Below are 15,711 nucleotides of genomic sequence, written 5' to 3'. Positions count from 1 at the left end.
TACCACAGCCAGCTTAAAAGTACATTTCTCAAAGTCCAGGTGGTATTGGAGTTTGGGTAACCCCCAAACTACTTAATGCTAGAATAGACTCCATAGGCCCTCTGTTGCCCCTGCTATCTCCAGCTCCACACTCTCACCTGCTAGATAGGCCCTGGGGATTCTACTTGGGGGCAGGAAGGTTTATCTTGTATACCGCAAAGGGAACTGGAAGCTATAAGAGCTAAAAACCTACACAGTTCACAGTTAAGAGATGAAAGGCTGCAGAAATGTTTATTGAATACAGTGCCAGGTTTATAAATAAAACTTATTTACAATTTCCATAGAGTTGGTCCCCCGTCAGAGAGGTGGTTAAATCTCCAAAAGTTTATCTCAAGATTTACACAACGCCCAAGTACAACTCCTTGTCAAACAGCCACAGTGAAGGGTGACTTCCGCAACAGAAGGACTACCGCCATCCTTGCTATAGTGTTTTAACGAACATCGTAGATATAGGGGAAGAGCACACATCCCTCATTTCTTACTCAAAGGGATAGATAGCAAATAATCTGTCTTCTACCGGACAACTTCAAGGGGTATTGAAAAAAATTAAGTAGGTGACCGCCAGCTGAGTGGGTCAGTTGGGACACATCAGTGTAACTCTGGTCGCTGCCAAAGAGAAATACACATAGGACACACGATAAATCATTCAAATGATTAAGATAACTGAACTAAGAGTTGACTTGACCAAATTTACAGTCTTCATTCAAGAAGAAGTTCCCAGGATGCTGAAGGGCGAATGATAGATGCTATTCCTCTTGTGTGACAGTAACACTAGGCCTACCGGGCAGCCATTCCTTACAATATGGTTACAAGCTGGACATGCACTTACAAAGAGAATATAAAAATATGTACAATAGCTCATCTTCAATGTGTTTAAGTTGCTCAAAGACACCAATTAAAGTGTGCAAAAATTTGTCAAAAAATCAGAAAAAGCCTTCCCTGGCAACAGTACACTAAAGCCCGTCTGAACTATCAAGATGTTTGCCTTGTTCAACAGCTCCCCCCAACAGACAGAAAACACACTATGTAGAGGTGTGCCAAGGGCTCAGCAGTGTCTTAGGGCAAGTCTCAGGCTAAAGCAGGATGCCAGTTAACTAGTCAGTCACTTTATATATATATATTTATATAAATATATGTATATATTTATAGAGTAGTTATAAGTGAGGGACAGTTTACAGGAAAGTGCTATCTGACCTCAGGGGTACTGCCTTGACACCCCACTCTACCTCACAAACTCAAACTGCCAACACCAAGCCCTGGGCTGCCTGTGCCCCAGGATGCCAGAAGGCTCAAGGGGGGGGGGGGGGCTCTGCCTCCTTACAGTTCCAAACCCCAGCTTCACATTCCCCGGGGGTTAGGGTTTCTGGTTCTCATGCAGGAATCCTAGTTACACAAGAATCCTGCTTTGGAGGTAACCTTTTAGGACAGGCTATGGGGCTGTTAAAGCATCATCTACCCAGCTTCTACAGACTTGGTAAAAGATAGGAGGCAATTTTTTAAAAAGTCACCTCCAAACCCCTTTGAAATTACCAAGAGGTTACAGACAAGCCTGAGACTGGGTCATAGACTGGGTGATTTAATCCTCTTACAAGACATATCCACTGCCATTCACTTCTTCACACCTGGAACACCCACCCACCCCAGTCCTCTCTACCAGGAGGGAATACCTAACGATTCAGATACCAAAGTCAAAGTCATCAGCCTGTGCCAACCACCCAGTCCAAGGATGAACAGAAGTGCTCAGGCAATGTCTTCCTCTCTACTGCTCGGACCCATCCCTCTGGCAGAAAAAAAAAAAAAAAAAAATCTAAGGAGCTACAAATCGCCAGAAAGACAGGGAGCAGGAAGAGGGAGCAACCAGGGATCTAGAGGTTTGCCCCGTGTGCACCACGTGGTTGCCAAGGGCTTCTCATTGCCTTGCTAGAAGCCTGCCAGTTCCGACACCCCCGAACTTGGAAGCCAAAGCTCCTTGCTAGTTAGATACAACCAGTTAACACCCTGAAAAATGTATAAGGCCCTTGTTTTTTAAATGCAACACACTTCTAAGGGGGGCTTTTTAAGTAGACCAGTGCCTTGGAAGGGACCAGTACCAGCAGGTCTACGATTTGGTTACAGGTTTGTAATTAGACAGGGAATTCATTCTGGGATATTGTTTCGTTTCTTTGCTCTCAAGCTAGAGTGTTATGCATTAACTGTACTTAACGGGGAGAAAAAGCAGTTAACTTAAATAATAATAAAGTATAGAGGCTAAAGTATAACCATAAATTACAAACTGAATCAAAGGTAGTGTCTTTGTTTGGCCTGCTTCTGTCATACACAGTGAATATAGGAATATAGACACACTAAATCATGTCTCCTGCACAGATGGCCTCATGTAGTTACAATAGGTCAGCAGCCGCACAGCCAAGACATCCTAACTGTATGCTGGAGAGGCCTTCCCTCACCAGGGCTCTAGTCTGAACATCAACTGACTGTGATCTGTGCATGTGCACATGACACAGAAAATAACAAGACTTACGTGGTCATAGATGGCAAAGAACTCCGAGTCTGTCTGGTTTCAGGAGTTGTGGCTAGAGAACCTGGTGGGAAATCCAGCTTGCACTGGATGTTGGGTGTCTCTGTGTATGCTGACCTCCCCTCCAGCGGCCTTGGTCTTGTCCCCCTTCCAATCTCAGCTTTACAAAGCATTTAACACCACTTTTAAGTTAATGGTCTTTTTATTGGAAAAAAAAAATAAAAGACTAGCATTTACAACTTGGAATGGACGTAAATTATCATTTCCTGAACAGCAATGTTGATGGTGTGCTCAAGTCCACAGACACAGCCTACTCTGCTGGCTCCGAGTCATGGTTCACCAGGTTCTAAAACACAGTCCAAAGGTGCTCCCTTAGGAAACATTCCTTAATAAAATGTGTGGGATTTGGTGACAGCCTTGCTGTTCAGTCACTCCAATGCAATGCGCACAGCAATGAACCATCACACTCGGGCTCGCCACCAGGGTGTCACTGTCACCATGGGACTGGGGCACTTGATGAGGACTGTCCTACTTCTGGGGCTGTGTCTCAGAGTTTAGCCTTCACCCATTCTCTGCACATCAATCATCCTGAGGTAAACCAATTTTAAATGTTTGCTTGCAGTAAACTGGCTGCTGACAATTTATCTGAACAGATTGAACTAGAAGCCATCTGAGATTTTGAATTTGTTTTTTCCATTTTTCAGTTTTAATACAAATGCCTGACTGTGCTCAATCATCAAGCTGCATGCATGAGAAACTGGCCAGCCCAAACAGTGTATTAATCATTAGCAAATGGAACTTTAAGGAGTCCACTAAGTGCTTCCTTATAAGGTAGTACGAGTATTTATACTGTAAAACTGATGTAGGGCTTGACTTTAGGGGCAGGACCACCGACCAATACATGCAGACTTTGTGTGTGGACAGAAGGTGCTTCTGACATTCAGCTTCGCTAGATACAAACAGAGTGAAGAAATGAACTTTTTCTTTTTTTTTCTTTTTTTGTAAGAGGTAAGTAAAAGATTTCAATTTGATTCTTCTAGAGGGGGAAAGTAGTTGAAAGTAGGTCTTCATTTTGCAGTCATCATCTGTACGAATTCTGAAAAGACAAATAACCATAACATTTCAGTATCTTCAAAAGCAGCTGTGGCCAACACACCTACTGTGTACAGCACAGCGGTGACCATCCACAGCAGGCGCTGACCTGATGCAACAGACCCGAGGGCTACTGAAAACCAGGCTGAAGCTACACTTAGCCTTTACCTTCATAGTTGACTTGTCCGTCTCCATCAATATCTGCTTCTCTGATCATTTCATCTACTTCTTCATCTGTTAGCTTCTCTCCTAAGTTTGTCATGACGTGGCGCAGTTCTGCTGCACTGATGTAACCGTTTCCATCCTGTGAACAAGCAATGACGTCACAAGGCACTGGGGTGGCGGTTTTAAGAGAACAATCTCTCTGAGTGAACTCACTCTTCTTCCTCCCAGAGTTATGCCAACTCTGCACAGCAGCCCTCCCCATCCCCATCCCCACCAGTTATCAAACACAGAATGCAGACGGGTTTCAAAAGCACACAGACACCAAACAGAACAAAGATGGGGTCAGTCAATTCAGTGTTTCTCTCTGCTGGACCTCACCTCAGCCAGGCCAATACTGTCACTTACAGGAGTCAGACACTCAGGCCAACTCTAACCAGCCAACAGGTACAACTTTCAGCAGTGCCAGCACAGGGCACCATGATATGTGCCTCTCCAAGGCAAGTGTGCAAGATTACCTTGTCAAAGACTCGGAATGCCTCGCGGATCTCTTCTTCGCTATCTGTGTCTTTCATTTTTCTAGCCATCATAGTCAAGAACTCTGGGAAGTCAATGGTGCCATTCCCTTTAATTAAAAGAGAAACAGTTCATGCTGGGTAAGTATCACGCTGACACTCCTGTGCAGCGATAATCTTAAGAGCCATGGTATGGAATGTCCCGGCATCTGCAGGGATTCAAGTGCTAACCAGAATGATAAACTACTGTTTTTCTTAGGTTAACCTTCTTTAGCCAAAATGCTCCAACATCTCCCAGAGCAACAACATCATGTGACTCCACTGCTAGGCGGTGCCCAGAGCACCTACAGGTGCAAAGGAAGCTGCACCTGAACTCTCAACTATGAAAACTGAGGCAGGGCAAAGAAAAAGGAAGTGTGCAACTGCCTGTCCAGGGAGACTCCTCAGGCCTGACTAATAATGCCCTAGTGATGTACAAAATGTTTTAGGGGAAAAAGATGAGAGAAGAAAACACCTTGCTACCCCCTGGCCAGTCTCCCTAGGCCTGTCCAGGTGCACTCCCAGCCCTAGTCCTTTCTAGCCACGTCCCTACCCAGCAGGGCCTTTTTCGGTACTGAGGATTGAACCAGGGCTCTTATACGCTGAGCACTCACTCACCCTTGCTCCTAAACCCCCAACGAAGGGGGAAAAAGCTCAGAAACCATTTTCAGTTTAGGATCATTAATGTTCAAGAAACTGTCAGAGGAATCCACTCAAAAGCCAATATTCTCAGTGACTCCTCTAAAGCTAAGGGATAAATATTCCCAAAGACAAATCCCAGATTAACACTAGCTTCAAATCAATGAAAATAAAATTAGGGAAAAAACAAAAAACCAAAAAACCAGTAGTTATTTACAATTCATTTTCACCAGAACATTTAAAACAAGTAACTGCCAAGGCTGGTGTGTATGGATGGCTTCATGCCCTCGGTTCAATCCCCACAGTGACATACCAATATAAGCGAACACACCATCAAAGACTCTCTATTCATGTAAGGCAAAATAAAACTAAGTGTTATCTATAAGCATGAGAAGATAGCCTTTGGTATCAAAACAAGGCTTTATTCAACCTCTCCCACTGTTCCATATGATATGATAGTCAAATACACGCTCCCTACTGAGCCTGGCCTCCCAGGATTTACATACAACAGGAAAGGCCCAGCCCATGCTGCCGTACAGAGGATCAACTCAGAAGCAGCGCCGAGAAGCAGAACCTTTAGAAGTCTTTCAGTGTGCACACAAAACCCAAGTCCATCACGACACTTAATGGCTCCTCTCATAGCAACTGTCTAGAAAGCACACCTTAGATTCATATTGTACCTTCTTAGCTCCTTTAACACTTATCATTCCTACGTATATGTGACTTTTCAATTAGGGGAGAGGGTGCCTCCAAACACTGACAAATAGGAGCAGTAAGTTTGTAATCTAGAGGAGGAACAGTCAATGGTCATGGGGAAGCTGCTGGCTTTGCTGGCCCAGAGCCTTGCACAGCTTTCCTTCTCAGATTCCACAAATTCCTTATAGTCTTCAGACTCTGCTAAAGTTGAGGGGTGCGCCCTCCACCCAATGCCCTCGGGCTCTTCCTCCTTTGAGAAACAACAGCTCCTTTAAGGAGCAGGTTCTCCGGCAACTTGTTTTTACTTCCCACACAGGATTTGGTGCAGCCTCAGCAGGCAGCTGATAAAAGACTGGGCTGTAGCTCTCAGTAAGCAGAAAAGAACAATAGTGATCCAATCCAGGAAATGCTCTAGACTAGGCAGCCAGCAGGGCGACCTGACAGGCAGGCCTACAGTCTTCTATTCTAATGTCAGGAGGCCAAGGCAACCAGAGAAAGTGACTCTGCACACAGCTTTGCTCTAGGGACCTTAGAAACATTCTGTAATGAGTCTGAACTTGAACTACACAACCCTGGTGCTCACTCAGTTCTAAAGCCCTTACCATCAGCATCCACTTCGTTGATCATATCCTGCAGCTCGGCTTCTGTTGGGTTCTGACCCAGTGACCGCATGACGGTCCCCAGTTCCTTGGTTGTGATGGTGCCGTCACCATCTTTATCGAATAGGGAGAAAGCTTCCTTGAATTCTGAAAAGAGAAGTTGACTCTTTAGAATCAATGTTTTTACCCAACACTGTTGTGACACACACCTCACTGGGGCTTGCCACAACAAGCTGTCTGAGTTGCCAGGACCCACCTGGCCTCAACCTACTGAAATAACGATCACAATCGACCTGTTGGTCTGGCTAACACACAGTAGCCCAGAAAACAAACACTAGTGACCAGGCTCAATAAAGTCACAATATCCTACTTTTTGAGAAAACTAGCTTGAACATACTTAAATGGGTCACTAAGTGTAATCCGAGACTGCCGATTTACCAGGTACAATAAAGTCCCTTCAACAGAGTCCCTTCCTGCTGCACTTTTATAGCCACAGTGAGCTTGTTTCATAGCAACGTGGTTACTAGACACATGCACTCCCAGGCAGTCACCACACTCTTTCTCTGTCACACTCAGGACATTTTTTCAGAAGTCCTAAACAGAAACATTTTTATTGATTAATTTTATGTATAGTGCTTGCCTGCATCCCCTGTATATGTGTCTTTATGTATACCACATTCGTTCCTGCTGTCTGCAGAGGGTAGAGGGCAGCATTGGACCCCTTGGAACTAGTTCTAAGCCACTGCAAATTTCCATATGGGTCCTGGGACCCTAACCTGAGTCCTCTGCAAAGAGCAGCTAGTGTCCTTGCCCAATGAGCGTCCTTAATACATTAAGGTGGGAACATTAAAAGGGTAAAGTTGCTGGGCATGGTGGCACTCTGGAGGCAAACTACAGATCTAAGTTCAAATCTGGCCTGGTCTACATAGCAAGTCCCAGAATAACCGGAGCTACAGTATAAGACATCCATCTCAAAACAAAACCCAAGTTGATGTCTCACTTTCCAATTATTACAACTCTAATGTTTACCTTTCCATGTGTTTTAGAGTTTTCCTGGTAGATTACTAAAAGATTTATGGCCTAAGAACTATGAAGTCTATTTCAGAGTAGCAGCTTCGGTGGATCTCATTCTACAGCACAGCTATGCACACCCGAGTGTGACAGGCATAGCAGAGCCCATTCCATGTCATCCCTAAAATACCTGACCTCACTGTTGCTGCTTAAGAATTCTTAGAAAACCACACAGATTGTAGATGGGAGGGACAAGAGAGGAGACACAAGGCCAAAGCAGAGCCTAGTCCCAGTTTCCTGGGGCCTCTCCAGAGTCTTCAACTTACCAGCAATCTGCTCTTCAGTCAGCTGATCAGCCTACGCAGAGAAAGAAAAGATCATAATTTAATCTAGACAAATTTGGTTGATAATAACCTAGCTTTCCTAATTATACTTTAAAATTGTGGGGCTTTTTTTCCTAATCAGTATTTTAAAAAGTGTGCTGAAATCATTAGTACTGGCATTTAGTGGCAGTTACTACAATAAAGGAAAACTGTTCAAGCTAGCTTAACAATAAAGGGTGACAAAGAAGTGACAGCCTCTGCTGGCTTCATTTCTGTGGCCTGCGGCTTGCTTGGCTTGCTTGGCTTGCTTGGCTTGCTTGGCCTGCGGCTTGCGCTAAGCACTGCAAAGAAACCAGTCAGTCGTAATGTGGGAAATGGCGCCTCTAGTGGTGAAAGTACCCTCAGCAGCAGCTGCAGCAGCAGGCAGAGAAGGAAGAGCGCCATCTACTGCGCCATAAACACTGCGGTTGCTGATTTCATCCGAGAGACCCAGCCCAATGCCGCGGACAAGGCAGCCAGGACCAGGATCCTGTCCAGGGGCAGGCTTTTTAGTGCACCTTGCGCATAGCTTTGGGCCCTCCAAAATCTCCACACTGGCGTTACATAATGGTATTGGGTTGGATTAACAGGCTTTTATGCCCATTTTATGAGAAACAATTAAGTAGAAAAATATACAGTAATGGGTTACCAACCCAGGTTTCATTTCAGTATAATAAATGCTTTCCAATCATTTAAATTAGGCAGTTATTTGCTAAAAGCCTACCATTTACAATGGCTAATGCCTTTCAGTCAAATTATCCTATGATTCTAAAGCTAGAAAAAGATTGAATCCTAGGACTGTTACAAAACTGCAAAAATAAAGCACACAGAAACCACCACAATTATGAGGCGATACGTTACCCCTTTCCTCGTGTACAGGAGTAACTATTATCATTTCCTGGTATTAATCCTGCCCACCTTAAGATTGACAGGGACGCTGCTTTAATGCCAACACTCAGTATTTCCATGTTCTAGGTACTAAATGGCCACAAAGGTGGTTTTCATTTGCATTAATATTTATTTAGTTTCTGCACCTCTGAACCTGTGCCTCTAGCCAGGAGAATATATGCTTTAATAAAGCCAGTTATAAAATAAACCCCAAGAGAAATCCGGTGGCACTGGAGCTCATTTCTTTTCTGTGGCAACTCGCCTTAATTATCGATTTGGGAGAGAAAGAACTTCTACTTTTTAAATTCTAAGTGGGTCTTCCCTTCTATCCATTACTGGAAGCTACTTTTAAGGCAAATGGAGACACGATTTATGTAATGCTCGCCATGTCAGTCTTGCACGACAGGAAGCACTGTCACACCTCGTAGGAGAAACCAGCTCACCAAGGAGAGGAGTTCCACCTCCTCGGGAAAATTCTCTGACTAGAGGCCTGTCAAGTGCCTTCGGGACAACGACTCCCCCACCTCAACCCCAAGTCATTCTGGCCTTGGGTCAAAGGAGTTCCAGAACCTGCCGAGAAAGACCTAGCCGCCTTGCCAGGGCAGGAGGTGCTGCTGGTGATGTCAGCTCTGCCTGGCGAGGGAGAAGGGGGCTACGGCACACACGCACACGGCCAACCACATATTCGCATCTGGCAATCCAGAGGCGGCAGAGAAAGCGGAAACGTACGGATGGGCATCTCCCTGCTGCCCAGGGAGCAGCGAGGGACAAGGGGCATGCCGGGCGTGGGGCCGCACTAGGGTGAAGACCCAAAAGGGCCCCAGGACCTTGGTGCTGCCTATCTCCAGCACCTCCCACCGCTCCTGCTCCCCCAGGCACTGAGCCTGCCGCCGCCTCCTCCCCAGCAGAAACTTTGCGTCTCTAATGGAAACCGAGGAGCGCGCCAACTCTCTCCTCCCCCGCCCTGCCGCCCCAATTAGCGCGAGCCGAGCACCTCCCGCGGGAAGGGGCCTCCCCGCGGACACGAGCGATCGCGCCCGTCTCACGCGGCACCGGGAAGGGGACCGGGGTCGCACGGCCCAGCCACGCGCGCGGCCACCCTTCGGGGCCCCGCCCGGGCGCAGGGCGGCCGCTTCCGCCCTCTCCGCCCCCCAGCCTTCGCCTTCCTGCCCCCAACCCCACCCTTCCCCGGCTCCTTCCTTCCCAGCTCACGCCCGCGCCGCGCCCCCCGGGAGGAAGGAGGGGACCGCAGGCGAGGGAGGACGCCCGACTGGGTTGGTCAGGGGGTCTGAAGGTGGCTGAGGACACCCGGAGTCCGCGGTCCAAGCCCTGTACGTCTCCCGGCTCGCCGCGACCCATTCATTCTCCGCGGTCGGGGACTGACTACCGGGACGTCGCGGCCTGCCCCGCCCGGCTCCCCCGCCCCGCTGGCCCCGGCCGAGGCGCTGCGCTGCAGGCAGCCCGGGTGCGGCGCGTTGGATGCAGTGGGTGCGGGGCTGGCGGAGGGGGTGGATGCGGAAGGCCCCGGTGCAGCTGTGGCAGCGGCTCCAGCCGCTGTAGAGTCCAGCCCCAGAGGCGCCCAAAACTCAGGGGAGGTTCCCTGGCAGCCAAAGCGGAGATGCACACCCGAAAATACAGCCCCTTTCACTGCAGCTGCTGCGTAACACCTGGCAAAATGGGTTGGGGGGTAACCTCAACCAGGAAAAGGGGGAGACCCCAAGACTCAACTACAAATCTGTTCAGAAAGCTCGGGCAGCTGCTACCTCTGCCACTGCCGATCCCAACCTACCATGGTGCGAGCGAAGGAAGGAAGAACGGAGCAGGCGAGGGTGGCTGCACCAGCGCAGGGGCTGTGACCGCCGAGTTGCCTCCGCTGCTGCTGCTAACGCGCTACCTGCGTTGTGCGCTGAGCCTCAGCCGCCGCCCGACTTCGAGTAACGGCACCACGGACACGAGACTCCCAGCACCACTGCCGTAGCGCGAGCCTGTGTGCCGCGATATATATACGGTGAGCGGTATCCCTCCGCCGCGGCAGTACCGCCTCGCGCAGGGCGGCGCTGCGGCAGCCGGACCTCAGCGCAAGGCTCCGCCCCCCAGGCGCGCCCGGCGCGGCGGGCCTATTACGCGGGCAGGGGGCACCTGGGGAGTCGGAGACCTGAGCAAGGGTGCTGGTCTGTTGCTGCAAGAGTCCTCTAGAGCTGGAAAGCCTGCGTAGCGAGATCTGGGGGGCCGTCCCGGGCTTCCAGGCGCGTGTCCGTCACTCAGCCCCACTTCACCTGTGTGTCCCCCTCCCACCACTCCTGGGGGCTTCGAGGTTGCAGAGCCACCAAGCCTGGGTCCCCCACAGGGGAGGACTTGCAGGAGATCTAGGGGCTGAGGACAGCCGCGGGGGAGGGGGAATCAACCTTAGCTGCAGAGGCGAAAGGACTGTGTTGAAGACACAGTGGTTGGCCTTGGGGAAGAAATTGGTCAGATAATGTTACTTTTCTCATTTTGGAGAAGTGTCCGAGGCACAGTTAGAAGCTCAGTTGCTAAGTCTGTGTGGTGTTGACACACTCAACCAGTCTAGTTTTCGTGTTTTTACATACCTACTAAAATTTTAAAGATGCTTGAAGAGTTGTCCCTTGCTAGGTTTGTTCCTTATTTCCTGTGGCAAATTCTATTAGGCCTGCTTCTAAAATTAACGTAGTGAGCGGCTTATGTCGCCCTCAGAGCCCATGCTTTTGAGTTTTTCCTAATTGTCCTGGTCCTGAAAATTCATAAATTGATATTTACAAAGAAGGGGAAAGATACACGGGATCACTCTGATTACAGCTGGAACTTGCACAGCCAATTGATTCTAGTAGGGCGCTCCACTATCTTAATTACAATCTTAATTATAGTCCTTAAATAATGTTTTAACCTTCAAATTTACTATTCTTCATTCTTCTGTAAACTAGGGTGGGGGTGGGGACAGGGACGACCAAAAATTGTTTCAGGTCTTAGTTTGGAGTCTGGAACTTAAAGAAGAAGAGGAAAATCTTAACAAAATGCTGCAGTTTCGTTTCTTGCCAAGACAAAGCGCAGAATCTGATCTTTTGTTTGCAAGGCCAGGACAAGCTGCAGGTTGTTTCTTCTTTCAGAAATTGTGGCAAAATGTGTGATTAGCATGCTCCTCTCCGGAAAGACTAGCTATCTTTCTTTCCTGGCTTTGTCAAAGTTTGCAGATAGGTGTTTTAAAAGATTCAAAAATGTCCCTGAACATTGCAAACATCAGAGGACTTCTTAGGATCACCTCAGACAGAATGTCAGCAACTGTGGGACTGCGCTTCAATTTGTTCTTTCTAGAATGCTACAGAAAGGGTTAACCTGCTGTTTAAGGAGAAGCTGTAGCAGGCAAGCCCCCACCCCCCAAGGGTACTGCTGACCCTCTTGCAAATGGTTTAAAAACCATTCACAGCCAGACACATAATATCCCTATGTTCACAGAAAAGAGACTAATACAAATTCAGTTTAAAGCATAGTCAATAATCCAGTGAATTACAGGTCTACATAGCCAAGCTCATTATAACTAATGATTACTAAAGAAATTTGGATATTTTTTTTCTGTCAGACTTCCTAAGGAAGTTAGCTAAATGCATTTTAACATTTGGTATGCAGTGACAAGGGAGAAATGATGTCCTAAAAATGAAAATATGTTTAATTATTGGGGTCCTTTTGTTTCTGGTAGTCTTCCATCCCTTATAGTTATTTTGCTTACATAGCTACAATCTATGGTTTTGCAAAACCTGTCAAATACTTTCCTGTGTCATTTAACGATTTCACCGAATAAAGTGCTTTGAAACCTTTTCATGACTTTACTTGCTAAGTGCAATTCACCTTAGAATTATCTTAATCCTCATAGAACAATTTTCTGTTTGTTTATATTTTACAAATGAGTGCTCTTTTGGAATTCTTTAACATATCAAAGCGCGTCTTAGCTTTCAAGTGTAGTGGGTTTGTAATGAGGTCATGCTTTGCACAGTTTTATGGCTAGTTTCACACACTGAAATATAAGAAGGTCAAGTGACTTGCCCAGGATCTTCCTGTGAGGCGGTGATTGGGCATAAACTAGAGCGTGAGCCTTTGCTCAGGGCTCTAATATTAGATTGTATATTAGTGAAATCAGTATCTGAAAATTTAAAGATACAATGTTAGAGACTTGCCTACTTCATACGTCAGGTTTTCTGTCTGACAACATAGGTCCACTGAATGTTCATGTCCCAGTGAATTAACGTCTTAATTTATGAAGAGGTCAGCAATTTTTAAAAGCCACATAAAAATGCCATAATATACTAAGAACCCAAAAGCCTATGGAACATTCTGTGATATTTAAAGAAAGTAGTTCTATGTGAAATCATTTAAATTAAATCATGCTAGATAGAAGAGAAGTAAGAAGAATGCAGCCCCGGGCCAGGAATCTCGACCACCCTGTGCCAAGCCTCAGCTCCTCTCAGGAACCCCTTCAATCCAGCTTTCACGCTGCCCAAACCAGTACCACGTGGGAGGCTCGTAAGCATTGCCAAGCTCAGCTGCCAGCTTGTGGCGCAGCCTTGGCCCCTCTGGACCACAGCTTCTGTGTGCTGACACGAAGGAAATAGTTCCAGAAGGCTTTTACCTCAGCAAGCCGGGTGTCTTCTATAATCACAGCTGATTTTTCTGTCCTACATGAGCAGTACTCATTGTCCAAGTGAAGCAAAGGCTTCACGTCCACAGACCCTTTTTAAAAGTTTTAGATTTATTTACTTTACTTTATATGCATATATGTGTCCCAGGTCTGTTGGATTCCCTGTAACTGAGGTTATAGATGGGTGTGAGCCACCATGTGGGTTCCGAGAATTGAACCCAGGTTTCTCTACAAGAGCAAGTACTCTTACCTGCTGAGCCATCTCTCTAGCCCTTCCAAAGGGTCTTAATTCAAATATATCGCATGAACGACCCTGGTAACGTCTCTGAGTGGCACAGTTCCCTCTGGACCTTTCCAGGCCAGGCCTCCATCATCTGCATTTATTTCAGTCATCTTGTCTTCCAAGTTCTTAGAGAAAAGTCCACTAAATACTGAGGGCTTAACAGGTTTTCCAGCTTAAAGTTCCAAATGTTTCCATACCTTCCCCAAAGCCATATACAACACAACACGATGGAGTCAGCGATAGGGAGCCAGGACACAGAGAAATAACTGGCTCGTCTTGGACCTCATTATCTCTATGCTTTGACCAACTGAACTCTTAAGTCACAAGCAGCCGTTGGTTATAGAGACATAGGAACCGAGTGCATGCTTTGAGAGAGTAAAATGTCCAACGGGATAAGATCTTAGTTTTATGCTTTCAGTTAAAACAACTGAACGAAAAATGATGCATATCCGTGAGTGTGAGCCAAAGGGTGATGTCATAGTTAACTTCAGCCTTCCACTTGATTCAAACTTAGAGTCACCTGGGAAGAGAGGACTTCAACTGAAGAACTGCCCAAATCAGACTGATATGTGGCCATCTCTGTGAGGCATTTTCTTAATTTGTGGTTGATGCAGGAGGGTTTCAGCCTGCTATGGGTGGTGCCGTCCCTAGGCAGGTGGGCCTGGGCCATCTAGGAACCTTAGCTGAGCACTAAGCTGGCTGGGGTGAGGAAGCACGCTGGTAACCAGCATGCATCCTTTGGCTTCTGCCTTGAGCTCCTGCCTAGGAGCTTCTCTGATGGGCTATATAACCAGTAAGCTAAAGTAAACCCTTTCCTGCCCCAATTTATTTTGGTCATGGTATTTACTGCAGCAATAGAAAACAAACTAGAACAGATATTGGTATCTAAGTGAGGGATTTTGCTGTGAAGAATCTGACTGTGTTAGCTTTGGGGAATGTTTGAAAGCATCTGGAACCCAAACAGACTGAATTCAAGCTCCTTTAAAAAGAGGCATCTGACAGATTGTGTAATGTAGGGGTTTTTGTTTTTTTTTGTTTTGTTTAGCTTTTTTGAGAGTCTTGCCATGCAGTTCAGGCCAGCCTAGAATTCTCTATGAAACCCAGGCAGCTCTTGAACTTACTACTCTAGCGGCCTCTCCTTCTGGAATGCTGGGATTTTAGGGGCATGCTACCAAGACCAAACCTTTAAATCATATCATTTGGGAAATAATTAAGCAACTATTTTCCTTAACCAAAAGCCAAATGCAAAAATTACCTTGAATCAGTATTCAAAGTATAGTCAGTAACGTACCACTTCTTCTAGATGTGTAGGGGAGGGGTCTCATCATAACCCGGATTTATGACAACGGACTTTCAGTAATTGTTCGGTCTTGGGAGGATCACAGTCAACTGGCATGGTAGGGTTTTGTTGTTGCTCTTGTTGTTGTCGTTGTTGTTGTTCTTGTTGTTGGTTTGGTTTGGGGTTTTTTTGTGACTCAGTTTTCTTAAAGAGCAGAGGTAGCGATTGACACACGTTGGAATGTTACCAAGACCTTGATGGGCATAAAACTGAACTGTAACGCTAAATTAGACAAATTGATGCTGATTGCAGAATATATCAAAGAAAATGGTCTCGACAATTCCACAAGTTAGGATCCAATTAGTAGGAGACAGGGAAATGGTACAGTGGGGTGAGAGGGCTTGCTGCATAAACACGAGGAGCTGGGTTTGAATCCCCAGCAGCCACATAAAAAGATAGGCATGGCTTTATGTGACTGTAATTCTAGCATTGGAAGACAGGGAGATAGACAGATGCTGGGATCTCACTAGCAAATCAGCCAACCAGGCAGGCAGCCTTAACAGCCAGCTTCCAGTTCAATCTTAATTTCGATTTCATTGCTGTGAAGAGATACCATGTCCAAGGCAACTCTTACAATGGCAAACATTTAATTGGGGCTGGCTTATAGTTTCAGAGGTGTAGTCCATTATCATCATGGCAGGAAAGATGGCAGTGTGCAGGCAGACACAGTGCTGGAGAAGGAGCTGAGATTTCTACATCTTGATCTGAAGGGAGCCCTCTCTTCTGCAGGCAACCAGGAGGGTCTAGATCACACTGGTCAGACTTCAGCATATAGATGAGACCTAAAGGCCCCGCCTTCACAGTGACACACTTCCTCTAACAAGGCTGCACTTCCTCCAGTAAGGCCACACCTCCTAACAGTGCCACCTCTGAAGGGCCAAGCATAA

At 46.6% G+C, this 15,711-nt stretch overlaps 1 protein-coding gene across 1 annotated transcript; it reads right to left on the bottom strand.

Annotated features, from left to right (window-relative positions):
* Window positions 1-243: 243 nt before the first annotated feature.
* Calm1 (calmodulin 1) lies at window positions 244-10,625 on the bottom strand. The gene is made up of 6 exons (XM_021178562.2): window positions 10,347-10,625; window positions 7,634-7,664; window positions 6,300-6,443; window positions 4,327-4,433; window positions 3,815-3,950; window positions 244-3,650 (listed from the first exon to the last, which is right to left on the bottom strand). Exons 1-6 carry the CDS (start codon window positions 10,347-10,349, stop codon window positions 3,622-3,624), a joined length of 450 nt encoding a protein of 149 aa, XP_021034221.1. The 5' UTR covers window positions 10,350-10,625; the 3' UTR covers window positions 244-3,621.
* Between the last annotated feature and the right edge of the window lie 5,086 nt (window positions 10,626-15,711).

This window comes from Mus caroli, chromosome 12, assembly GCF_900094665.2.
Source record: "Mus caroli chromosome 12, CAROLI_EIJ_v1.1, whole genome shotgun sequence".
NCBI classification, from domain to species: Eukaryota; Metazoa; Chordata; class Mammalia; order Rodentia; family Muridae; genus Mus; species Mus caroli.
The sequence above is the reverse complement of the archived record's forward strand: the minus strand, read 5'-3'. Positions and strand labels throughout refer to the sequence as shown.

What these genes read in the sequence shown, in the direction of transcription:
- Calm1 (XM_021178562.2), bottom strand. An exon ending in GACTGAAGAGCAGATTGCTG is followed by an intron (nt 6,444 to 7,633) that starts GTAAGTTGAAGA and finishes TTCTCTTTTCAG; the next exon opens with AATTCAAGGAAGCTTTCTCC. An exon ending in CGGACAAGTCAACTATGAAG is followed by an intron (nt 3,651 to 3,814) that starts GTAAAGGCTAAG and finishes TTGTCTTTTCAG; the next exon opens with AATTCGTACAGATGATGACT.